The sequence below is a fragment of the Miniopterus natalensis genome, chromosome 18 (assembly GCF_054644295.1).
Source record: "Miniopterus natalensis isolate mMinNat1 chromosome 18, mMinNat1.hap1, whole genome shotgun sequence".
NCBI lineage: Eukaryota > Metazoa > Chordata > Mammalia > Chiroptera > Miniopteridae > Miniopterus > Miniopterus natalensis.
This window is the reverse complement of record NC_142098.1, coordinates 12,326,328-12,352,552: the sequence shown is the minus strand read 5'-3', so window position 1 is coordinate 12,352,552 and position 26,225 is coordinate 12,326,328. Positions and strand designations below refer to the sequence as shown.

Sequence of the window (26,225 nt, the reverse complement as noted above, 5' to 3'; positions counted from 1 at the left end):
AGTGGAGAGCTCAGCATCATCTGTGACTTTGGTAACTAAAGAAGGCTGTTTGTTTATTTTGTGGTTAACAGAATCATAAAATGTACCATCTTAACTATTTTAATTTATTTTTATTTTTGTTAATCCTCTCCTGAGGATATTTTTTCCATTGTTTTTCAGAGAGAGTGGAAGGGAGGGAAGGAGGGAGGGGGAGAGGGAGGCGGAGAGAGAGGAGAGAGAGAGAGAAACACATTGACTGGTTGCCTCCCATACGAGCCCCACTGGGGGCAGGGAGTGAATCCACAACCCAGGTATATGCCCTTGACCTGGAATCAAAGCCTTGGCCCTTTGGTGCATGGGCCGATGCTCTAACCACTGAATCACACCAGCCAGGGTGACCTTAACCATTTTTAAGTGCACGTTCAATAGTATTAAGTATATTTACATTGTTGAAAAAGAGATCTCTGAAACTTGATGTCTTGCAGAACTAGAACTCTATACCCATTAAACAATAATTCTTCTTTTTCCCCTACCCCCAGCTTCTGGTAACCACCATTCAACTTTCTAAATGTATGAATCTGACTACTTTAGATACCTCATACAATGGAATTATACAGTATTTGTCCTTTTGATTGCTTATTTAACGTAGCATAATATCCTTCTTTTTTAAGGCTGCATAGTATTCCATTGTATGGATATGCTGTGTTTTGTTTATTCATTCATCTACCCAGGGACATTTGGGTTGTTTCCATCCATTGGTGACTTTTTCATGATTTTCTATAATATTACAATTCTCATTTTTTACGAGCTTCTGATCCGACAATATTCAATACAGTATTCCAGATAATGCAAATATGTGCCTTCTAGAAATATGAAAGGCTTTATTAAACATAAGTTTTTGTTGCTATTTGAAAATTATTCACACTCTTTGTAAAAAGAAAACACCTCTTGTCATTAAAATGTATGTATTTTAATATATATTTTACTGTATAAATCCTCAATTTAAAAAGAAACACTTGTGTAAGATTTGGTACAAGTTAAATTTATGCAGAAGAATGAATCTAATCAAACTGATCTTTGTAAGGTCAGTTTTTAAACTTAGACTTATAATATTCTATATAATATATATTATGTATTTCTTCCAAAACTAAGCATGCATTTATTTTTGAAAGAAGGAAGAACATAAGTAATTGATCTTGGTTTTGTTCTGCTAATGTAAGAATGCCCAGACCTGGAGGGATTTTTTTTGAGTTTATTTGAGCCTGACAACATGCCAGGAAATAAGATCTGAAATGTGCTGTAGAATGACAATTTTGCAGTTATTTTCATAAATTTGGAATTATGGAGGGGACATAAGGAAGACTACATGAAGGTGAAGGAGAAAGTAAGGCAGGGGAAACCTCTGCTTGGGTTATAGGATAGTTAACAAGACCTTGGCTCCCTTGAGGGTGGTTGTGCCTCCCAAAGGTCTGAGAAAGATTACTCTGGCATTTCATAGGTGTGTTAACCTAGATGCGCGAGAACAATGGACAGGGTTTGTTTAATGAAGATAAGCCTTTTTCTAAAGAAATTATAGGCCTGGGGTGTGACTATGCTATGACCTGCCCAGTTAGGAATTTGTGATCAGATCACGCTGTGAGGTTACTTTCAGTCACTGGATTGTCACAGAGCACCATTTGCATCCATGGTTCAAACTACAGACAGCCCAGAGGAGGACATTTTTCATCAACACCTCAGATCAGGTGGGGTGGATAGAGTTCTGTGCACTAATGGTCAAATTATAGTGCAATCCATACAAATAGGCACTCAGTTCCTCCAGGGACAAGAAGACAAGAGAAAAAACGGTGGCAAAAAATCCAGTAACAGTGCCCGTCATAATCCCATTCCTTTGAAGGCCGTAAACTACCTTGGGCTTATCTTTTCCTGCTGAGTTTGAGGATTTGCTCACCACCATTGAGGCTCATTCAAATGGACATTTAGATGAATTCTCTCTCTTTCCCTGCTACTGTAAACAAGGGTGTAATGCACTTCCTATATCTTTGCGTGGATGTGTGATGATCTTCTTAAAATAAATGACTGAAATGGATTTGCTGGGTCAAAGGGTATACACACGTCTAGGTGTTTTGTTTTATTTGTGTGTGTGTGTTTGTGATTTTATTTTTGTTAATCCTTGATATTTTTTCCATTGATTTTTAGAGAGGGTGGAAGTGGAGGTGAGGGAGAGAAACATCAGTGTGAGAGAGACACGTTGATTGGCTTCCTCCAGCTCGCACCCCGACCGGAGCTGGGGATCAAGCCTGCAGCCGAGGTAAGTAACTTTGGCGGGAACTGAACCTGGGACCCTTCAGTCTGTGGGCTGATGCTCTAACCACTGAGACAAAGCGGCTAGGGCCATTTCTGGGGTTCTTATTGCAAATTGCCAACTAACCTTTCAGAAAGGTTTACAACAAACTACTCTCCCACTGACCATATATGAAGTGCCTATTCCTTACCTTCTCACTAATGTCATTTACTAACATTGTTTTTTAAAATTGATTTAAGAGAGAGAGAAACATCCATCGGTTGCTTCTCATATGCACCCCAACCGAAGATTGAACCCACAACCTGCATATGTGTCCTGACTGGAATCAAACCCTCGACCTTTTTGTGTACGGGGCGATGATCCAACCAACGGAGCCATCATCTTTTTGATGATTTACAATCATAGACAAAATATGGTATCTCATTGATTTAATTGTATTTCTTTAATAAGATATTTTTTTGCATGTCTCAGTCCATTAGTATTTCTTTGTAAAATGCTTGTTCATGTCCCTTGACCTTTTTAATATTGTGTTCTTCATCTTTTGATTTACTGATTTTTAAGAGTTTCTTGTACGGCTTGGCCGGTGTGGCTCAGCAGTTGAGGATTGACCTAGGATCCAGGAGACAGTGGTTCATTTCCCGGGCAGGGCACATGCCCGGGTTGCGGGCTCGATCCCCAGTGTGGGGCGTGCAGGAGGCAGCCAATCAATGACCCTCTCTCATCATTGATGTTTCTATCTCTCCCTCTCCCCTCCTCTCTCTGAAATCAATAAAGACATGTATTTTTTAAAAGTTTCATGTATGATAAGGATATTCATACTTTTTATATGCTGCAAATATTTTTCCAGTTTCTCATTTGTTACTAATTTTATTTATGGTGTATTTTTATATCCAAAAGTTTCAAATATTTATGTGATCAACTCTAACAATTCTTTCTTTTGTCTTTTTGATTTGGAAGTCAAGCTTAAATAACCTCTATGTGGCAGGTTCCTATCCCATAGGTGAGTAACTTGCTAACCTCTATGAGAGCTTTGGGTGCTACTGAGGGGACATTGTTCTGACTGTTTTGTGTGCATGGAGACTCTTACCTGCTGCAGGCCATGATAACCAGTAGTGTCTGCCTAGTAACACAGTGAGTGACATGGGGGGGTGAGGGAGGTACACCTGCACCCAGTGTCCCCTTTTATTAACATCTTACATTAGCATAGTATATCTGTTAATGAGCTAATATTGATGCCTTGTCAAATAAATTAAAGTCGATACTTTATTGGGATTTCCTTCGTTTTTACCCAGTGTTCTTTTTCTGTTCCAGGATCCCATGCAGGACACCGCAGTACATTTAGCTGTCAAGTCTCCTTAGGATTCTTCAGACTGTCACACTTCCTCTGACTTCCCTTGTTTTTGATAACATTGACAGTGTTGAGGAGCACTGGTCAGGTACTGCATTGGCATTTGATGTTTTTCTCAAAGTTAGCCTGTGTTTATGAGTTCTTGAGAGGAAGATCAAAGAGGTTAAGTGCCATTTTCATCTCATTATGTCAACAGGGTCTATGTTGATGTTGACCTTGATCACCTGGCTGCAGTGTCTGTCAGGTTTCTCCATTGTAAATGTACTCTCTCTCTTTCCCTTTCATGCTCTGCTCTTCAGAAGGAAGTCACTCTGTGCAGCCCACACTTCAAGAGTGGAGAGTTAGCCCTGGCCGGTGTGGCTCAGCTGGCTGGATCATTGTCCCGTACACCAAAGGTCACACATTCGATTCCCAGTCTGCGTACACACCCAGGTTGTGGGTTCTATCTCTGGTGCGTTCGAGAGGCAACCCGATCCATGTTTCACTCTCATGTGGATGTGTTTCTCTCTCTCCCTTCCTCTCTCTCTAAAAATCAATAAAAGCATGTCCTCCGGTACGGATTAAAGAGTGGGGAGTTACGCTCCCCCACCTGAGGATGGAGTAGTGACATAAATTACCTTGAATTCTTCTGCCTGGGAGGTTTGTCTCTTCTCTGACATTTATGTACTCAATTATTTATTTATATCAGCTTGGACTCACACATATTTTATGCTTTGGGTTATAATCCAATACTACATTCTTTATTTTGCCACTCAAATTGGCGCTGGGGCTCTCTGGGCACTGGGGGCTCTTTCATTTGGCGCCTGTTACCCTTTGACATACTGTTGTGGACTGAATGTTTGTGTCTGGGCCTCCGCCCCCCATTCATATGTTGAAGCCTTAATCCCAAATATGATGTTATCTAGAAATGGGGTCTTTGGGAGGTAATTAGGGTTAGATGAGTTCATGAGGGCCCTCTTATGATGGGATCAGTGCCCATAAAAGAAGAGACACTAGAGAGCTTGCTCTCTCTCTGGGCATGCACACAAAGAAGAGGTCATGTGAGCACACAGCGAGGTGGCAGCTGCCTACAAACCAAGAGAAGAGGCCTCAGAATAAAATCTACCTTGTTTGCACTTGATCTTGGGCTTGCCAGCATCCAGGACTGTAAGAAATTTCTGTTGTTAAAGCCAACCAGTCTATGATATTTTGTCATGGCAGCCTGAGCTAAGACGCAGACCCATTGTTTTGCTTTCTTACTTTCTGGCAGGCAAAATGCTCCAGGCTTCTCTTGCATATCCCTGCCTCAATCCCAGACTCAACCATTTCCCCAAGGAGCCCAGCTCCTTTTATTGGAGAATGGTATTAAAAACCAAGAACTGGGTCCTGGGTAGGCAATTCTTTTTGGATGGACAGATTACTTTGTGCCTTCTGTTACTAGGCATCATGCTGGCTTCTTTTCCTGTCAGTTTACTTAACCCTCATAACATCTGTGAGGTCAACCCTCTGTACAGGAAAGAGGCTCAGTTAGGTTATATGCTGGCCAACATCACCCCATTCTGTCTCTAAAGCTCATCACATTGCCATGATGGGGACCAGTGTGGCATATATCACAAATAAACAACCCCCCCCCAAAAAAATCCACCCTTATTTGTCATCAGTTTTGTTCTTCATAGGCACTGGAATAATCTGAATTACAATCATTCTGGTAACAGGTAACCAGAGCTCATTCAGTGGAGTGAGGATGTGATAATAATCTGGGCCCACAAAAGATATAGATTACCTCTGCAGATGTGCCCAGATGACCTGTACCTATCTTTACATGTACAGACGACAGGCACTTATAGTTGGCAGGCACTCTTGCAGGGGCTAACATTAACTCCTGCAATCCTCACAGTAATTCCATTGGGCAGATACTGTTATTCCCATTTACAGATGCCGGAGAGGTCTTAGGTCACACAACCAGTAAGAGGTGAAGCTGTGGACAGAATAGGCTGCCACTAGAGTCCGTATCTTTTTAGGTAACTAAGGTAGTTAAAAATAGTACCTCTCAGGTAACTAGCCTATTCAACCAACAGGACATCCTATTTCTCAAGTCCTTTGGAGGAGATTTAATTGTACTACCTATTTACAAATTCTTGCATTTGTAGAATATGTACAGTATTGGGTATCAGTGAGTCAGAGAGCTATACAGGAAAACTTTATTATGATGGCTTGGGTCCCCGTGACTTGCAAGAAAGCAGCATGGTACATCTCATCCCAGAAACAGAGCCTCCACCAGACTCCTCATTTCCTTATGGCAAGAGCAAGTCTTTCAGAGGGTTCCCATCTCTCTTAGGGTAAAACCAGAAACCTTCTTGGGCCTCTCTCCACTGGGACACTGCGCTTTAGCCACTCAGGCCTTAAACTTCTCCCACCCCAAAGACCTTTAGATAAGACATTCTCTCAGACACTTTGTGTCACCTAGCCAAATCCTTTTCATCTTCTAGGCTGTCCCTAACCCGCAGACCAGGTTTGATTCCCTTCTTAAAATCTCTCACGGCATCTTGTACTTCTTTTAGTATGGCAACAGAAAAACCGTGTAATTACTGAATGTCTGTCTTGCTGGCTCTAAGTGTAAACTCCATGTGGCCAGGGGCCCTGTTTATCTTGTTTGTTGCTAAATCCCCAGAGCTTAGCACATACTTGGCACCAAAAATAAAAAAATACTTGCAAACTGAGCAGAAGAATTATCAGCTAAGGAGGAAAGAAATACTCTAGTCTCCTTGGCATGGACTAGACCTGCTGAGTGTGGAAGAAGGCCTGCCCAGGCAGACACAGGGAGCGCGCTGGGCCCCCTTGGCAGAGTGGTTAGCAAACCAAAGGATAAACGAGTATAACTATGCAATATTCCCCCCCCCCCCAAACAATCTTTAAGTGATGAGGAAATGGTCAGGGTAAAATTTTAATTCTGCAACAAAATATAATCCAACTTTAATAGTGCTAAAACCTCAATCGAAGAAATTTCAACTCAGAACCCTGAAGGCCAAAGTGAAAGCCGCGCACCGGTTTTGCCTACCCGGTAGATGAGTCATTCAATCAACTGTGCCCCTATGGTTATCGTTGTTTATCTTTAGTTACAGCCCTTTTATTTATATATATGTTTTATCTTTATTTTTGCAAATGTTTTATCATCTCTTTCCTGATTCCTCGAAACAGTCCTAGGCGGAGAGAGCTGGTCCCCATGGCCTGGGCTATGAAGAAATGTTTCCTCTTTCAAAGACTCTAGTTTTGGGACGATAAGCGTTGCTAAAGAGGAAGCAATCAAACCTACGGTGAGGGCTCTGCCCTCCGCCCAGCCGGCGGCTTCCTGGTTTTTAGGCGCTTTCAGATCCTCCCGCGACTCGACTGCGATCAAACTGGGTCGCCATTCACTTGTTGCGATCACGTCTCTCAATCTGTTCACCTTAAGACACCACACCCAAGTCGATGGTGGAAAGTCCACCCGTTTCTCCCAACCGCGAAGCCCAGTCTGCAGTGTTCGCCAGCGTGACATCAACACGAATCCTACGTTCGGACACTTTTACTTTCATTCATTTTGCAACAAGTGCGCAGTTGCCTTCCCTGCCGTGCGGTCCAGGAGCCTCTCCAGGCTCCACCTGAGGGGCGCGGGCCCGGGGGCGGGGAGCCGTCGGCAGGGCGCCCAACGTCCCCGGAGGCTGGTCGGCCGGGCTGTTCCCGGAAACCGCCCCTGGGAGGGACGCCGCGAGGGGACTGCGCAGGACGCGGTGACACCAAAACAGAGCTCGGTGATTCAATCACCTCAGGGCACTGCTTTCCAAAGACAACGCTGCCTTCGCAGGGCTACGCTTCTCCAACTTCCACAGAGCCTTTCCCACGGCTGGGGGCCCACAGCTCCTGGCCGCCGCCCCCGGCGAACCGTCCAGGGACCACCGGCGGCCCCCCGCCCTAGCGACCAAACGGCTCCCACCGCTCCCGCCAGCCCCTCCTGGCCGCGGCCAACGCCTCCGCCACGTGCCCGCCTCCCGCAGCCAGGCCGCCCGCGATTGGCTGGCGGTGCTGCCCATCGCGAGGGGAGGGCGCGTCGCTCGCAGGTCAGCGCTCCCATTGGTCCTGCGGCGGCGGTAGCGCGCGCGGCCCGGGCGAGGAAGGGAAGCCGGCGGCTGCGGAACGGGCGGAGGCTGTGGGTTTCGTAACCGTCGCTCCTCCTAGCTGCGAGGCCTGGGTCGGGTCGGGCCGCGCCGCGCGGGGCCGCTTGGAGTGGAGGCCGCCTGGGGGCGGGCGGGCTGGAGGCGCAGGTAAGGAGGCCGCGGACTGGCGGGCGGGCTGGGGTGGGGGGTTGGAGGAGGAGCAGAAGGCCGCGGCGGAGCCGGCCGCTCGCGTGGGCGCAGGCCCAGCCCGAGGAGATCCAGAGCGGCGGCCGGCTGGCCGGGAAGGCCCCGCGCTGCCGGCGTCGCGGGCGGCGGCCCCGCGCGGCGTCTGATGCAACCTGCCGGCAACACCCGGCGGGGCGCTGAGCTCATCCCTGGCTGCCGCTCAGCGCCGGGCCCCGCCCGCCGACCCCCGCGTTTCCCGGGCGCCCCGCGCTGCCGGCCGGGGACCGGACAGAAGACGAGATGCGCCCCCTCCAAAGCCCGGCTGTCTGTGCTAGTGCGGTGGTGACAAGCTCGGCTCGTATTGGCCCCTGGGGATAAAGGGTGTTCCCAGGAGAGCCGGAGGTGGACCGCATCTTATTTTAGTGCCACATAGGATATGTCCTGCTCCTCCAGAACTGCTCCATGTGGGGTCGTCGAGAATTCTGCTCAGAAGTCAATAGAGGGATAGTCAGGGAGAGCAGTTGATTTTTACCTTGTGACTTTACAGAAATACTATTGTGTCACTTACGGAGCCTTAGCCTGAATACCCCGCTGTTTACTGTTGAACGCAGGTGAGATGAATGTGCGGCAGCCACGAGTTGAATTGGAAAGGGCTGGGTTAGCGGGTGGAGGGAACACAGCAGGCAACAGCTAGCCGAGGTGTCTAAGGTGGAGAGGATGGGATTGCAGGTTTGAGGGGAAGGATAATCTGTTCCAAGTAAGCTTGTATGTTTTTATTCAGAAGGTTTAAGCGTTTGGTTTTCCTCTTGTCTGGGATTTATGCTTAATCAGGCATCTTAAAATGTTTTAGTTTCAGGTAGGTTTTAACATTAGGGGCTGCACAAAAATTGGTAGTTCTGTTTCTGAGTCTACACTCATTTGAATCCTTATTTTTGAAGAGCTTGTCTCTAAAGTCAGATAGGTTATGCGACTCCCAAAGAAGTTTTCGAAGTAAACTTGTAAGGGCTTGCTTTACCAAGAAATTCTGCATCCAAGTTTTTGATATTTAAAAGTTAAAATCTGGACAGCTATCACCACTTGAGTGGTATTTGGGATAAGCTGTTCTTAAAGTTGATTCCTTGTTTCTGGAAGAAATTACTGTAAACAAGGTTAAATAATTACAGGATGCTAATGGGCTGAAGAATTTTTCAACTTCTTGATTCCTGCTTCTGATGGGCACCCTTGGCTGATTCAGTCATTTTTAATACGTGCCTAAAAAAACAGAAACAAAACTTTTTTTCCCCTCCCCCAGAATATCCTTTAAATTCTCAAGAGCACACCAGCAAGGTTATCTGATCATGGAGAGGTGGTTTCCTCCCTAGGGGTTTAGACAGCACATGTTGAGTGCTTAGTAAAGACAAATAGGACCTCATGAGGGCTGAATTTGGACGTAAGGTCTAAGATTGCCGCAGCTGATCACAGTAATGATAAATGCAGGTGGCCACAGTTCCAGGTTTATTGCATATTCTTGAGAGAGGATGCCTTCATGGGTTCTTATACTGGTATCTTGTACTAGTAGTTAACGTACATTGTTCTACCTTGTAGGCTTTCCAGCCCTATCAGTAAAAACAAACAGAACACATCTCCTAATAGATGTATATTTATAAATAATGTGTGTGTACTGTTTCTTTGTGTATGTTATCACACCAAAAGTGGATTTTAAAATGACATTTAAAAAAGACAAATGACCATACATTTTCTTCTCATTTATATACTCCCTGAAGGGATGGACCCTCCTTCATGGACCCCTGTTTTGGGTCATGGAGCAAGCAGTACAACTAAATGGAAAGAACTGCTCCCTTGGATATCTATTGACTTTGCTTACCTTGACTTTCCTTGTAGTACAGAGTTGTCACACCCTGGCAGCACATGCCTAAGAACTTGAGATTATTAATTGGAAAACAATGAGACTAAGTAGAAAATAACTGAAATGAAGCAAAGGCTAGGCAAGAATGGTGTTCACTGTATAGACTGGGGACTTATGGTAGCAAATGGAACTGTATTTTTATTTTCCCACAAACAGGATCAAATCCAAGGTATTAACCGTACACTTTTAAGAAATACTCTGAACTTTAGGTAGTAAGACCATGATATCTTAGTAATACTCTTGATTTAATTACGATTATTTTAAGAGATTTTAATCTAGAGTGCCTCATTTTTATAAGACTTTTATTAAAAAACATTTTCTCTTAGCCTTTGGAGCCTATATTCAACAAGTATTCCTTAAGCACCACCACTGTCTGCCTAGCCCTGCACCAGACGCTGGGCCTGTGGAGATGAGGGCAGAGTCCTGCCTCTAGGTCTCTAGGTTAGTCTGCGGGGAGACACACTGTAGAGTTGGTGTTGACAAAGAGACCCAGGGAACGAACTGGACAGAAGCACAAAGAAAAGAGAAAGCACCGGCCATTTAGAGGCCTGGTGGTGGTTTAGTATTGAGGTGTGAAGTATAGGAGAGCGGGGGGGCAAGAGGGAGGCTTAATACCTTGGATCTAATCCTGCTTGTGGGAGCCACAGAATTTTCAACAAGAGCGTGTGATACACTTGGGTTTGAGTGTTAGATTGCTCTGGAGACAGTGGTTGGAGGGAACATGCTAAATAAACCAGAGGAGACCAGTGCCCCTGAGAGATGATGTCAGCCTGAGCCATGATGTCAGCCTGAGGTAATTCTGTGGCATTGGGATGGAGAGGGATGGTGGATGTAGTTTTTTTCCCTGAGTGGGGGTAGAATTGCCACCTGTTAGTGATTGAACAGATTTGGAGAAAGGGAGAAACATCTATAAATATTTTGGCATGTAGACCTTCACTGAGGAAATTTGAGTGAAAATTTTATTTGGGGGGACCAGGAAGGAATGTCTGATTGTACATATGTGGGGGAAAATGACAAGAGGTTAGAAAATTCTTGACATGTTTATTTTCCCAAATGAAAATTGATTTTTGTTTTGCTCATTCTAACATTGAGTTTTCAGGGTGTTACTGATTTGAATGAAGACATTTGAATTTTAAAAATGTTCCCCAGTTTTAAAGATCTGTTGTCATCTGCAGTAGTGGCTTTCAAACTTCGGTGTCATCAGAATTGCATGGAGGTCCTATTAAAACAAGATTGCTCAGCCAGCCCTATTCCTAGAGCTCCTGATTCCTAGATCTGGGCAGCCTGAGAATTTGTAATTCTAACAAGTTCCCAAATGATGATGTTGCTGGTCCAAGGACCACACTTTGAGTGCTACTGCTTTTCGGTTTTCCTACTGCTTCCTGCTTGAATGATTCATATTCAGGGAAACAAGGCGCCACCCTGCTTCCTGTAGACTGAACTTTGGAATAGTATTTGTTCACATAGGAGCCAGACTTGCATGTAGGGTTGAATGTCCAGATTTGAAGTAAACTTATTTTATTGGCTATTGTAGGGGCTCAAATGTTTGTGGAAGGAACAAAAGCACAAATGACAGGGTAAACTGTAAAATGTGTAAATTTTAGAGGCAGCTATTTGCTCAGTGTAAAAACAAAACCAATAATCTGTTGGGAGTTAAGTCTTTCAGACCATTTGGCTCTTTGACTCCCTTTACTTGGTTCATTTTCCTTAATGGATATCTCTTCACTTTAAGAGCTACTTTCTTGGCTTGTCTTTAGTTGAAGGACTTTTTTTTTTAATCCTCACCTAAGGATATTTTTTCCATTGCTTTTTAAGGGGGGCGGGGAGAGAAACATTAATGTGAGAGACATTGATTGGTTGCCTCCTGCACGAGCCCCAACCGGGGCTGGGGATTGAACCTGCATCCCAGGTACATGCCCTTGACTGGGAATTGAACCCTCGACCCTTCTGTGCTCGGGCTGACGCTCTAACCACTTAGCCACAGTGGCCGGGGCTAAAGGACTTTTTTTAAAAAAACCAACAACATTTTTGGAGTTCTTTTTATTACCTCAAGTTTCCCTTTCTTACAGTTTTACCAGTTTGATGATACTCTTTGTTTTCAAGCCAAAGGGCTCATTTTCAAAACCTCGCCTACTGTGTTCAGCCTAGTACTTTGCTTGGCAAGATGAGTCAGACTGAGGTAAAAGAGCCCTTCCCTATCTTTGGGTACAAAAATGGGCATGGACATCAATGAGTTTGGAGCCTTTAATAAGAGTTTTCAGTGACGGCAGTTGATGGTGTGTTGTCGGTCAGAAGGCATTTTACCGTTCTACATCCCCCTTTGTTACTGTTGAGGTGACTGTAGAGATTAGCTTTAAAAACTAAATATAAGTGGTACACTGTATGAAATGAGAGAAATAAGATGACATGGTCATGATTGTTGAGCTGATCCCAGGAGAGGTGCTCAATGAGCTCTTTAAAATTGAATAAAACACTTATGTTCACTTTCTACCAAATAGGTAATTGTCTGGGAAATTGTGAAGTGTCCATTCCTGACCATAGCCTTGGACTAGATATCCATCATGGTTTGGAAGGGAGCTTTCTATCTTGCTGTAGTACTGGAGTGAAACAGATGCCCCACTAGCTCAAGGCTGCCTGTGTGGCTTTAAAAACAGTTGAAAGTAATGATATATGGACTTAAAAAAAAAAATTGTTGGTTATCAAATGATCTTTAATTGAAATATTTTCCGTTGTTTAATTTATTGATTTGAGAGAGAGAGAGAGGGAGGAGGAAAGAGAAACATCGTTTTATTGTCCCACTTACCTATGCATTCATTGGTTGATTCTTGTATGTGCCCTGACCAGGGATCAAACCCACAACCTTGGTGTATTGGGACAACACTCTAACCAACTGAGCTTCCCTGTTGATGCCACCTATGATGTCATGAGGCTGGTAGCCATCAACATTGCAGCCCGCAGACTGGGCAGTCCCCTGAATCTCTTTAATGGTTCCAGAGAGCTCTCTAGCTAAAGATTGGTGCTGCATCTGTTGGGCATTGTTGGCAGTCTCATCAAAAGTGGTTATTTCCACTATGCTTAATGTTTATTTGGTTCTTTCTGTCTCTTGGTGTTTCTTTGAGGGCTTTGATGACCAGGGCAGATGCACAAGGTACTGCTCAATCTGGGCCTCTCTGTTCTGAATGGTCAGTTTCATTGTAATCCTCAGACTCTTCCAATCACTGATTGCTTTGGCGATGCCATCACCAACCTTTATTGGATACAGACCCAAGGAGTCGATCAATCTTGGGGGTCAGGGCAGACGTGGCATCAACTTCCCCACTGGTGCAACTTAAGTATATGACTGATCTTGTTGGACTCGAACTTCGGCGGCATGGGGGAGATGGCTGGTGTTGGATGAACCTGGATTCGGGATGACTGAAGAAAGTTGCTTAAAGGTCACCTTTGAGCCGAAAACCGAAAGGGTATATGGACTTTTTAAAAGCAAAGATTTTATAAAGCAGACATCCGTTCATATAGAAATGCCCGGCTAAAGGTTTGGGTGAAGCTACTGGTGTTTACTAACTGAGCTTCTCTGAAGAACTGTGAGATATACTCATTTGAGGCATTTCATAATTATGGCTCCAGGTTTTTTTATCATACAGCTTTAGTAGTTTTGTGAAAAGAGAAAGGTATAGTTTTATGGTTCACAACACTGCTTTCTAAATTTTTAAGAATGCTATGACTTCTTGATGGACACGGTTCACTCAGCTTAGCCAGTTTGTCTTGAAGTGACTTTATGATGATAAGATAGGTGTGCTTTTTGACACATCTTGAGGCAGCTGTAGTGACCTACTTGAATTTATAGTAACCCAGATATGACTAGTTTTTGAAACTGTGATTTCATGTCTGAAGCAGCACTAGTTATTTCAGGACCGGTATGTCCCCTGAGCTCCCCCGGCAGTGAGGTGGGCGCAGGCACTGCAGCTGCTCAGTCTCTGTCTAGCCTCAGTCCCAGTACTTGCAGTTCCTGGACTTCTGTTTCTTTCCTTGTGGTTTTAGTTTGACTGTGTTTAGATGTGTTTTTTAATTATGTCAACAAGAAAGAAACACTATTAGAAGCATGGTGGAATGGGGAAGCATATTGGGTGTCTCAGAGCTCCTAAATCTGTGATTCAAGAAACTAACTTAGGAAATCTCTGTAAACTATTACTGAGGTCATTCAAAAAATAAAAACAAGCCAAAACCCACCTTTTCAAAATATCCCATGAAACACCCTCTGGGAAAGAAGTCAAGTCCTTGGTGACGCACTCTGCCTATTGGAATAAGGAGCATGTAGCGACCCTAGGACAGTATTCTCGATGAACACGAGTGGGGCGTTCTGCTGCAGCATTGGATTTCAACTTCAATCAGCAATGGAAGCTTTTCCCCCTTGCACTGTCGGTGTCTCTTCTATTATAATTGAACTCACCTATTCCCTGTTCAAACCAAACATCTCAAATTTCTCTCTGGCAGATTGCCAAGCACTAGTAGTTCATATGTGTTGTCTAATTAGTGGTATTCTTGTGTTTTTCCTCCCATTTTTGAAAACAGTCACAGATGGGCAGTACCCTCAGGGGTTCATGTGGGCTGAATTTGGCCTTATGGTGCTTCTCTACTAGCTTACCTTCCTCAGTTAAATGGCTTAGACTTCTGAAACATTGGAACAGTTGGCAGCTGCTGTAGACTTTCCTCAGCATAATCAATGTTGGCCTTCTGTTAGGTACATGCACGTTTAATCTCATTTGATCTTGTCATTTCAAATATTTTAATGCAGTTTATTCTTCAACTAGGTACATGTGAAGATTTCTTGGCAGTGTAGAGTGGAAACCATTGATCACTGTGCCCTCATTTCTGCCTGTTCTGTGTTGGCAAGGGAGAGTGCCCAAATGAGCAAGATATCGCAGCAGAACAGTACTCCAGGAGTGAACGGAATAAGCGTTATTCACACTCCAGCTCATGCCAGCGGCTTGCAGCAGGTTCCTCAGCTGGTGCCCGCTGGCCCTGGGGGAGGAGGCAAGGCGGCGCCTCCAAGCAAGCAAAGCAAAAAGAGCTCACCCATGGATCGAAACAGTGATGAGTATCGTCAGCGCAGAGAAAGGAACAACATGGCTGTGAAAAAGAGCCGGTTGAAAAGCAAGCAGAAAGCACAGGATACCCTGCAGAGAGTGAATCAGCTCAAAGAAGAGAATGAACGGTTGGAAGCAAAAATTAAACTGCTGACTAAGGAATTAAGTGTACTGAAAGATTTGTTTCTTGAGCATGCGCACAACCTTGCAGACAACGTGCAACCCAGTAGCACTGAAAATATGACAAATTCTGATAATGCAGGACAGTAGATGGCACCCCTCCTGACTTCACTACTTGTGGCTTGAACATTAAAGGTGTGGCGACCTACACCACTTGTGTCAATGGTTGAACATTGTCTTGTTCCCCAAAGATCCATTGAAGGTTGTTTTCTAGGATCAGCACTGAAGAATTGATTAGCTAAAATGTTAGCCATGTAATTAGAATTTCTGGTTTTAAATGATACTGGGACAAACAAATTTTTAAGGTATATGGTAAAAAAAAAAAAAAAAGTCCCAGACCTGGGTGTTCTTAATAAATCCTGACTTCCCAAGAAGTGCTTCTTTTTTAGGTTAACAAAAGGAATGAGGAACTGGCAGGTCACACAGAAAGTTCTGGGTTTTGATGGATATGGTTAATTGGATTAAGAGTTGAATGCTGTTTGTGATAATCTATTTGTGATTTTATTCTAAATTATGTATTAAAAATCCTTAGGGCTATAGAAACCAATCACTTTGTAATTTGGAGTGATGTTATGTATAGCATAAACCTTGGTTTAGCATAAGTATTACTGGTTCCCCAATAAGTATAAGTTTTTGAGTAGCAATGTCAGGTTAAGTAAAGAAACCCCATTGCATTTTAAAGGCAGTATGCAGCCATTTGGCTTAAAAATATAACACTTAGGAAGCATATAGGTTTTTAAGAAATACAAGTAAAGCATATTAGAATTATGCTTTTGGGATACCTTTGGGTTATTGGATTAGCATTTTTTTGGTATCCTTTAAAAAAACACACCAAACTCAGTAGTTTATAGAAACTTATGTACTAAAATTTTAGTTTCTGCAGATGCTAGTAAAGTAAGCATTTTTTTTTTTTAAATACCATTTTGACAACCAACTTAGTAAACAAAATGTCTTAGTAGTTTAATCACAGAAGCTACTGATTAGGAGTTGGAATTCCAGTTCAGTAGGTAGTTTGACTTGTGTTGAAATATCTGCTATGGGGCCATGAGTTTTAAAGGCAAAAACTTCTTATGAAGGACTATTTGGTGTTTGGACTTAACCAAGTGATTATGAGAAAAATGCATCAACTCCCAAAATAATAGTCTAAGAAAACTTGAAAGTGTAAGGTTTAACCTTTAATTTATTTCACTTAAATACATCTTTTTATATTTTTGTGATATTTCTTTTTCGAGTTAGCTGTTCTTCCAGACTTTTTGTACCACTGCTTCTGTTTAGTTATTTGTATGCTTTTATATCCCATAAGTTATTTTAGAAAGAAAATACTGATAACACTCAGGATATTGACATTTTTATTGAGACTAAGAATATGGCAATCAAGTCGGGAATCTCTAGTCTGATTTATATCAATGTTGGTAGTTCTGATTGTCCTTGTTGACTTTATTTTTAGCAGCACAATTCTGGCTAAAATTTGTTGGCTTTGTGGGTGGTTTTTTTTCCTCTTTTAATTTTTATTTTTTTGGTGTCTGGGCTGGTGACAAGAGACTGAGTCACGTCTGATTTAAAAAGTTTTTGTTACCAGGTATCTCATTTGAATGTGGGTTTTTTTTGGCCACATTGCTGTTTCATACTAGGACCTGGAACAGTGTAACCAGCATGTAACTTAAGTTGTCCCCTTGGGTTGGTGGAAGAGCGCTGTGTTCTTCTGGGCAGGAGACATCACAGCTCCCTGAAACTCAGCAAAGCCATTATTAAGGCCACGAGCCTGCCATGAGCCCCTTTTGCAAGTGACAGGAACCCACTGTTTTTCCAGGAGAGCTGCTGTCCCAGGAGGGTTAACTCCCTATAGAGCCAAGAGACAGAATAGGGGCTTCTGTTAGGGTCTAACACCAGTTTACTTTGGTTGGACTATTGACCTACTGGTAATAGGTGTTTTGAATAACAAACTAGGAGATACCCACAGATCCTACTGACTCTTTAATAGCTGATCAATGTTATATAATTAACCTAATTGGAGATGCAGTTAGGTCACTTGAATCTTTAAGCACCAATAGTAGGTGTTACAGACATTTTAATATCTTACTAAAAAATATCTTTCAGAAATTGATGTCTCCATGGAATGAATGTTTACCAGTTATATGAATTGACTTAACTCTCTTAGAAAAGAAGCTTTAGGGAAATCATCAGGAGTGTGTACTCAATATTTCAAATCAGAACATGAAATTGGGAATTTGGAAAAATGAGTTCAAGCTTTCTTGTTACCTATGCAAATGAAAACTTGAGCACAAGCAGCCCTTTATGCATAGTACAAAAATGTTAACTATTGTCTTCACTGTCTTACTGAAGTGTTTGGGAATGCAAGTTCTTAGTTTGATAGATTTAGATTTATCAGTATAAAATGGAGGGAGATCAAGTATGGGGGATGGGTAAGTTTAGAGCTTTGGGAACTATAAAATGACTTCTGTAACTTTTGTTCTGTAGGTTACTTATGGAACCATTAGGATTTGATCTGCCTTTGCTGGCAGGTCCTGTTGTTTAGGAACTAGGCTTCAGTATGTAAGTTTCTAGCTGTACCTGAGTCTCCCAGATGGGTGCTTTGACTGGTCTTGGCTGCAAGTGGTGAGATCAAGAGCAGCTCTTCCTGGTGTCTGGCCCCTTTCAGTTTTGGGGATGTGAGCTCAGATACTTTGGACATTCTTACTAAGAAGTAGTAAGATTTTAATAAAATATGACCAGAAGAGGGTCACATGACCAGTCACGAGTATGAAATTCTCAAATTTACATAAAAAAGTATGTATAACTTGATAATAAAGGAAATCATAGCAGTTTTTGCTATTTCTTAATCCCCATTAGAGACTTGAAACTATGTACCTGAACAACCCAGTTAGCACACAAGTGCTTTTTGATGCCTTAGAAATAGGAAATCATTTTTTGTTTGATAAAAGCTAGGAAGGAGGGAATCCATTCTACAGCTGTTAGACCTGCCTCTCAGGAAAAAGTACTTAACTCGTTCTTTTTGTTCCTGGCTTTCCTCAGTTTGTGAGAATACTCTATTTTTTTAAATATAATTTTATTTCTTTCAATGAATTTGAAATAAAAAAACTTTGGAATAATGACTATTTCATTGTGGGTTTCTTTGTTAGATACCAAGAAAGCGTCCAGATGTTACACAGCTCTGACTAGCAGGCAGATGCCCTGCTGTCCCCTGGGACAGGGCTGAGGTGGGGATGGGATGGACAAGCAAGGGTGTTTTGTCCAAGTCTGGATTTTCTTTAATGCATAGAAACAGTTTTCTGTGAATATAGAGCGCCTCTTTAGTTATGTTCTTTATCACCTGGTCTAATCTAAAAATGTATATTAGAATAGAGAAAGCAATAACTGGTGTGGTTTCCATTTAGAGTGGCAGGAAATTTGTTCATATGATAGGAATGTCACAGTGAGGCCTTTCCCTTAATGATACAATTTATGGTATGTCTGTAGTTTTCATTTACATGATGCCATGGAATGTATAGAAATGAATTCATAAATATTGAGTCCAAGAAGCTGGCTTCAGTGTTTCAAGAGAAGATGCCATTTAGATACTTTTCTTCGATGATCCTTCAGTTATTTATGTCTTGGGAAATATCTCCTTATTGCATCTTAATGGAAATTGTAGTACAGCAATTATTTCTATGGGTAGCATGTCCCGTTTCATTTTTATGAATTAGTTGTAATTTAGAATCCAGGATCTTGTCTTGGGGAATTTTATGGACATAATTTGTGAAGGTACCAGCTCCTTAATAAAAGCACTTTTAGACTTGCTGCTTTCACTGCTTATGAGTATCTGGAGAGTTCATATGCACTTTACATATATTCAAAGGAGAACACCGACCCTAAATATTCTTTTCTGGCAGAACGCCCACTCCTCCCAGAATTCTAAGCCTGAAAGTCACGCAGAACTGTCTAGAGAATTTGGGGTTGTAGAACTGGGGTGGTTAGTGAGGCAGTCACACATGTTAAAACTTTTTGCAGTCTGAATACCCAAGTCTTGCCACTCCCTCTGAAATAGCTGCAAGAGCCAGATGCCCTGCCGCATCACCACCTTTCAGTTCTACCTCCTAAACGTCCCTCTTGCACCTGTTTCCCCCCCCCCCCCGTCCCCTCCCCTCCCGCAGAGCCATCTTCCTCTCTGCCTGGACTTGGTCTCCCTGGACCACTGCATGCTTTCCAGACCTTTGGTTCCCCAGTGTGCACTGGATGAGGCTGACTTCATTTCCTTACATTCTGTCTCATATCACTTTGCTCTGGCTACAGGCTTTCCCAAGCTCATCCCAGGGCCATCTTAGGACAGCTTTCCTTATGTCTTGGATAGCCTCCTCTCTCCCTCTTCACTTTCAACTCTCCGCTCTCAGCCCCCTGGCTTTCTAGACAAGGTGAATCCTGTTACCTTCCTTCCTGGCCCTTGTCAATGTTTCAGACGATGTATTCATGTTTGTTTAAGATGTATCCTCGATTTGTTGTTCCACTTATGCATTTGTTGGTTGCTTTTTGTATGTGCCCTAACCAGGGATTGAACCCACAACCTTGGTGTATCGAGATGACGTGCTAACCAACTGAGCCACACCAGCCAGGGAAGGAAGCATGTTTTTATCGCACACTGGCACATAGGAGATGCTCAAGTTATTTCTTGAGTGAATATGCAGGCCCTTCCAGGGTTTTAGAAAGTCATTTAGTGCTGTACAGCTTTCTGGAAGGATCTCTAATATATTTCTTAAGTTGTACAAATTTCTGCAGTGGGGAGGAGACGTAGGATTTGGCTACCTCCTTTGGAACGTGGGGCAGAGCAAGTGGCTACTGCTGGCCATCTGAGAACAGCACCTTCATGGACTGCCCCTTTGACTTTTGGACCTGGGCTAACTCAGTCACATCTGTGCTCCCAGTGCCCCTTCTGGACAAAGCTCTGAGTTCCTGAGATTTCTCCTTGTTCTTGTCTACTTGCTTGATGATCAGAAAACATTTACATGAAGTGAGCAGTTTTGGTATAAAATGTTTAAAGGAGAAAGATGTTTGTATCATTCAGCTATGTTTTTTAATTAACAAAACTAAATGGTTCATTTGGAGTTTTAACTTCAGCTGGTTTTATCTTTGGGGGGGGGGGGGGTACTGAAATCCTAGACACCAGAATGTGTCTTTCACAAGCACAGCTGGGGTAGAGAGATACGGGGCAAACTCAAACTCCTGACACTCAGAAAGGCAATCACCCCTTAAACTCCTCAATGTCACAAATAACTCTGGCTATATCTGCACCAGCAGGAAACCTCAAGGATTAGATGTTACAAATCTAAGAAACAAGATAAATGGTTTCTTGGAACTGAGATTGGCCACATCACAGGCACTTTTGTGTCACTGCCATTGGAAGAAATCAATCTGTATTAAACTCTTCAGTGACTTCTCTAAATGTCTAGCTTGGGCTACAGAGTTCCCCACTGCATCATGGTTTCATTGCTGATGTCTTTTCTCACTTGTCCTGCACTGGGCTTAGAAACTCCTGGATGACAGCTCTGAGGAGACAAAGCTGGAGTGGTGCACAGAATTCTAGAAGCCGGCTCCAGGGGGTGGGGCAGTTCCGTGGGACCATGGGAGAACTGGGCACTCAGAGGTAAGGACAGGGACTCTGCCGCTGGCAGGGACTGGGCCCAGCTGGCCCTGGATGGCTCACAGCCTCAGAGTAGCATTTGGTCAGTGGGCTTACACTTAGGGAGGACGGAGGGTTTCAGCAAAGATGGAAGGAACGAGAAAGCTCCCCTTTGCATGGTGCTACCTCTGCCTTAGGTGCTGTCACCTGTCAGATGCTGGCTTTGCTAGCATGTCCTGTGTGAGAAGGAAATCAAGGATGAGGAATCTGCAGGTCTTAGGTTAGAAATAACTGTGTTAAGTGCTCCATAATTCTGCCCACTTCGGAAACCGCTTTGAGGCAGGAATCGTATCAAAAAGACTTCTTACTCTACCTTTCACCTTGGAGCGTGTGCAAAGGCGTGGAGTGGGACAGCTCTGTGTTCCTGACCTGAGCCTGGGGTCTCTGGTCAGGTCTAAGTGTGCAGGCTCATCTGCAAAGGGGTAAAGGGCAGAGAGGGACACGTGCACAAGAGACTATTTTAGAAAACCTTTAATTGCTAATTCCATTCTGTGCATTGATTCTTGAGAAAAAACACTGGAAATCTATCTTTCCTGAGCATAAGAATACAAATGACAGCAAGACACATTTTAGTGGCTATTAAAGAAGAGGATTTTTTTGTAATTAGCATTTTAAAAGCCACTGTCATTTAAGCAAAGTATTAACAGATTAGGGTGTGATCTTGTAGAAAGTTAATGAAAGTTTTCCCCTAGGACACAGCACTATTTGGTGCGATCAAACTTCAGTGCTGGCATGTGATTTCTGAGCTCCATCTCTTGCTGCTGGATGGCCAGTCAGCAGGCTGCCCACTGGGCACTCCCAGCTGGCTCTACTTGGGGCCAGAGAAGGAAGTAAAGGCCTTGTCAGAGCCTGCCATGCATGCTTCGATTTCCTCCACTGTGCGGGGCACACAGGTCAGCAGCTCTGTGCCACTGTGCGTCACCACGACGTCCTCCTCGATGCGGACCTGGGTCAGACCAATGGACTCTCAGGATTAGAAGGCCAACCCCCAGAGTTGGAGAAGCCTTCAGGGGCGTGGTCCACACTGCCCCTGAATGAAGGGGCTGGCTTCAAAGGCCTCTGGGCCACTGCTAAGGAAGGCCCATTCCATGGGATATGTGCTCATGCCACCTGCCCACCCTGTCCTTGCCCCTTGCACCCTGCCAGGTGGAGAGAACCCCTGGAGTGGGCAGGGGGTTTGTAGAATTTGTCTCTTCTGTTGAGGGTGAGGCACCTGTCCAGTGACAGACCATGAGAAAGGGCAGGCCAGGTCCTTCCCAACTGGGGAAGTCAAGACTGTCCCTCCCCACTAGGGCTCCTGTCCTGGGACAAAGGTAACATGCAGCAATGGGGGGGGGGGCATTGATTGGTACTCACCCCACCAAACCCGCGAAAGCGCTGTAGGACCTCGCGGTTAAAGAAGCAGGCGCGCGCCGGGTCAGCCAGAGCCTCGTCCAGGAGGTGGTCGATGAAATAAATGCCCGGCTCCACCGTGAGCACCATGCCTGGCTCCAGGTGCCGTGCGGTGCGCAGGCTCCGCAGGCCCGGCTCGTCAATGCGCTCCACGCCCTGCGGTTACAGGGAAGGTGAGGAGGACCCAGCTGATGGCTCGCACAGAGGAACAGCCTAGTGAAGCTCTCTGCTCATGCAGGCAGCCTCGTGTGGGGGCTGGCTCCGGCCTGTGCAGTCTTGCTGCAGCTGCAGGGGAGGCTTTGTGACCAGAGATCTGCAGCCCAGACTCCCCCCTGCAGTGCTGTGCCACAGGCACTTCAGAGAGGACCCTCTGTTCTCTGCACACGCCCCAGATCTTAGTGGCCCTGCCTGTTACTCTCAGCACTGCCGGCGGGAGCCTGTGGACACCATGTGCATACACACAGGGCAAGCTGCCCAGGGGGCCTGGCTGTCCAGCAGCCCTCACCTGGGCCTTCTCCTCTCCAGGGGAGCAGGAGAAGCCAAAGCTGTGAAGCCAAAAAAGCTCTTAAGGAGGCTGCGAGGCGCCTGGGCTGCATCTCTTCTTCCAGGCAGCTCAAGTGGAAGCCGGCCCCAGAAGTGCCGAGCCTGGCTCCCCCAGGCCAAGTCCCAGGTTTTCCATGTGGCCTTCCAGGAGGAGGGACAGGTGCTGTCATCAGGACGGGCCTGCCAGCACCAGCTCTGGCGTGTATTTGCACAAATGCATGCGTACTCCATGTACATGGACCTTGCCCATGCTCTGGGCCATCCCAGAGCTCTGGGCCATGGCTCTTAGCACTTGAGTGAGCAGCAGTGGCAGCTGCTCCCTGCAGAGGCACCCCCTCCCCGCAAGTGCGCACCCAGCCTGGGCCTGTCTTCTCACACGGGCGTAGTTGACTGCTGCCCAGGCTGTGAGGGCAGGTGGTGCCTAGGATGCTTGGAGAAATATTCTTGTCTTCCCCAGGTCACTGAGGTACCCATCCAGCCCTCAGCCAAGGCCTGGGGGTGAGTGGGCAGTAAGCAAGCTTTCTGGTCAGGCCCTGAGCTTGCCCTGCCCTGCTCACAGCAATCCCCTGAAAGCCCAGCTGCTGGAGACGGAGCTGTCATTTCTGACTGTTTTGGGGCCAAGAACATCAGACTTCAATTAGTGGTTCATGTAAGGTAACCAGAAACAGGCTGGCTCAGCCTCCATGGCTGGGCACAGCGGGGAAGGCTGTGACCATGATTCTATGAGGGCGGGGGCAGCAGGGCACACAGAGAAACTGGCATACACAGCCCTTGGTGAAGCGACCAAGGCACTGTGACCCCTATGGGCCATGCTCTGGGCACAGATGCTTGTCTGGTGTGGTACCCAGCCCCACAACACTATTTGCCCGGAGTGGGTAAGGCAGGAGGATGGGGAACCAGAAAGGTCCAGTCTGGAATGACAATCCTTGTGTTTGGGCCAGGTGGCTGTGGGGCAGGGCAGGGGCCATCTCCTGCCTAGCAGCTGCTTGTCAGAGCTGAGTCGGGGTCTCTGCTCCAGGTTTTCCTGCTCCTGCCATCTGAAGTGTGTGCCTCCCTGGGCTCCCCCACCCCTGTCCCATACCTTCATCCTACCCCTGAGTGCCTGCCCCCTTTTTTCACTCTCTTAAGGTGCCAAAGCCAGGGGCCTGGCAGAGGCAGAGACCTGACAAGGTCACATCCCCAGTTCCCCTCAGTCACTATGGGCTATGCTGAGCTGCTCCATGCGTGTGCGTCAGGGAGGGGTGTTTGCTCAAGCTTGCACAGACAGGCTTCCTTCCTGAAAATTTCAGGTGAGGAAAGGGGATAATGGCAGGATCCCCGGGGGCACAGGAAGATATGCCCCCCAGTCCACCAACCACTCCCCCTTCAGAGCACTCCTGCACAGGAGTCTGCCCCTGGGGGCCACCAGGAGCGGCCAGAGCAGGGCTGGGAGAAGGAGGTGAGGCTGAGTGCTGAGCAGACCCCGCCGGGGAGAGGCGAGCCTCTGGCCCCTCTGGCCCAGGGACTTCAGCTTTGGGGGTGGGGGGGCGCGCCTAGGCCCAGTCTAAGCCCACTTCCGCCCCAGCAGTGGGCTTGACGGGGCTCGACTTTTACTGGGCTCCGAGCAGAGGAGCCCCAGATGTGTCTGTAGGCCTGAAATAAAACAAATGACTTTTATAGGAAAAGCCATATTTTTTCCACAGTGTTTATCTGTCAGAAGAATAGACTGAGCACAAAGGGCTGCTTACTGGAAAAGATGAAAACAGTTTGCTGCCAATTCTCTCTGGTGGAAAAAAGTGCTTTGGCGACTAATGAATAGCGAACGTCAGCGAACAATGTCTGGGAGGCCCCTCTCAGCTCCCCATCCAGGGTGATGGGGAGAAATTAGGAAATTAAAACTGATTTTGTTTCTCCAAATTCAACTGTTTACACTTGAGGAAAAATAATTGAATAATAATGCTTCTCTTGAGCAATTTTTCCCCCCAAAAATCGTCCTTAGTGCTTTCAAAATACCCTGCAGCCAGCAGGCCTAGTCTTGGCTAAGTGGCTGGTGGGCCCCAGGGCGTGTACCGATTGCACAATCAGCCCCTGCACGTGGGCACCAGGCCAGGGGCAGGGCCGGGTGTGCCCCCACCCACCGGGGCCCCTAGAAACTGCAGCCACCTGCCGGGCAGGGCCTCCCAAAAGCCCTCTGGGTGGTCCTTTCAAGGATCAGTTGGTAGGTGGTGGAGGGGAAAGCCTAGCTGGAGATGGCCACAGAAGTCCCCCCGGCCAAGGAGCCAAGGAGGCCACAGGGGTGTGCTGGCCCAGGAGCCTGGGGGATCAGGGTGCTCCAGGGAGGGGCGGAGGCCTGCTGCTGGCTTGTGAGGGCACTGGGCTCAGCTAGTCCCAGGGCCAGCCACCAGCTTGCGGAGCCCTATCCCTGTCTGAATGAAGCCAGAGGCAGGAGGACATGACAAGCACAGTGCAAGTCCCTTCACTAAGACCCAGCTTCAGGTTTCCCACTGCCCTGTGAGGACCCCATGCACGGCACGCTAACCACGTACCAGCCTTCAGGAAAGGCCACACCCAGTACACTGCCCAGGGGTCACTGTGCAGGGTGCACCTATTGTGCAGGTCCTGTGAGGTGGCCACTGGAGGACGCATGGTCACAGAAACTCCCACCTTGACCAGGGCCCTTGGGGGTGGGGGACACTGGCAGCAGCCTGGGCCAGGACCAACCAATAGGTGGAAGGGGCAGAGGGGCAGTGGGCCTTGCCAGGACCCCACTGCACTCCAGCTGCCTCCCAGAGCCCTAACCCACCCTGGGGAGTTCCAGGCTCAGCTACAGCCCACAAGCAGGCCACTTGCGCTGATGAGTCCACACTGACCTCTGGGTAGCCTCCCACGTCGTGCACATCAATGCCCAGGAAGTGGCCGAGCCCGTGAGGCATGAACACGGCTCCCAGGTGGGCCTGGACCATGGCGTCAATGCTGCCACTCAGGATGCCAATGCGGGCCAGCTCCTCCAGGTGGATGCGGTCAGCCAGCCGGTGCATGTCAGGCCACCAAACACCTGTGGCTCAGAAGGAGGCTGCAGTGAGCTGTGGAGACTGGCAGCCTGGCCAGGGCTCCCCAGGGCAAGGTTCGGGGGACACATAACCCTCACACTGGCTAAGGTGGGAGGTCCTGAGGTGAAGGACAAGGGTGACGAGGCCAGGGCTTTCCCAGCCACAGCTCTTGAACTTGAGCCCCTTCCTCTCCACTGGGTCCTCAGAGGTAGCTTCTGTCACCGTGGCCAGGGGCCGAGCCAGGTCTGTTCCCAGCCCATGCTGTCTGCCCCTGGCCAGTGTGTGCTTCTGGCACCACTGGATCTCAGCCAGGTTTCTGGGCATCAGGAGAGGTGAATGTCCCCATCAATGGATATGGGGTGGCTTCAGGGAACCCCAGACAAGGCTCAGGCCCAAATGCTGCCCAAGAGCCTCAGGCTGTGGGGCCAGGGGAAGCCCATGGCTGGGTTGCACCCCCCCAATGGGGCTGAATCACTGTGGGAACCACTGTTGGGGA

The 26,225-nt window shown here is 46.3% G+C and overlaps 2 protein-coding genes across 2 annotated transcripts in view; one reads left to right on the top strand and one right to left on the bottom strand.

The window, feature by feature from the left end:
• Positions 1 to 12,904: 12,904 nt before the first annotated feature.
• CEBPG (CCAAT enhancer binding protein gamma) lies at positions 12,905 to 18,204 on the top strand. Its single transcript, XM_016221080.2, has one exon. The coding sequence runs from the start codon at positions 14,735 to 14,737 to the stop codon at positions 15,182 to 15,184; it is 450 nt and encodes a 149-aa protein (XP_016076566.1). The 5' UTR covers positions 12,905 to 14,734; the 3' UTR covers positions 15,185 to 18,204.
• Positions 18,205 to 21,221: 3,017 nt separating this feature from the next.
• The window catches only part of PEPD (peptidase D), a 109,597-nt gene continuing 104,593 nt past the window's right edge, over positions 21,222 to 26,225 (bottom strand). Inside the window, exons 13-15 of the mRNA XM_087826797.1 lie at positions 25,550 to 25,734; positions 22,122 to 22,313; positions 21,222 to 21,711 (exon numbers count right to left, since the gene is read on the bottom strand). Of these exons, the coding sequence (XP_087682923.1) occupies positions 21,574 to 21,711; positions 22,122 to 22,313; positions 25,550 to 25,734 (515 nt within the window). The 3' untranslated portion in view covers positions 21,222 to 21,573. The remainder of the gene's footprint in view (positions 21,712 to 22,121; positions 22,314 to 25,549; positions 25,735 to 26,225) is intronic.

Coding starts and splice junctions, on each gene's coding strand:
- CEBPG (XM_016221080.2), top strand. CDS start 14,735: ATGAGCAAGATATCGCAGCAGAACAGTACTCCAGGAGTGAACGGAATA.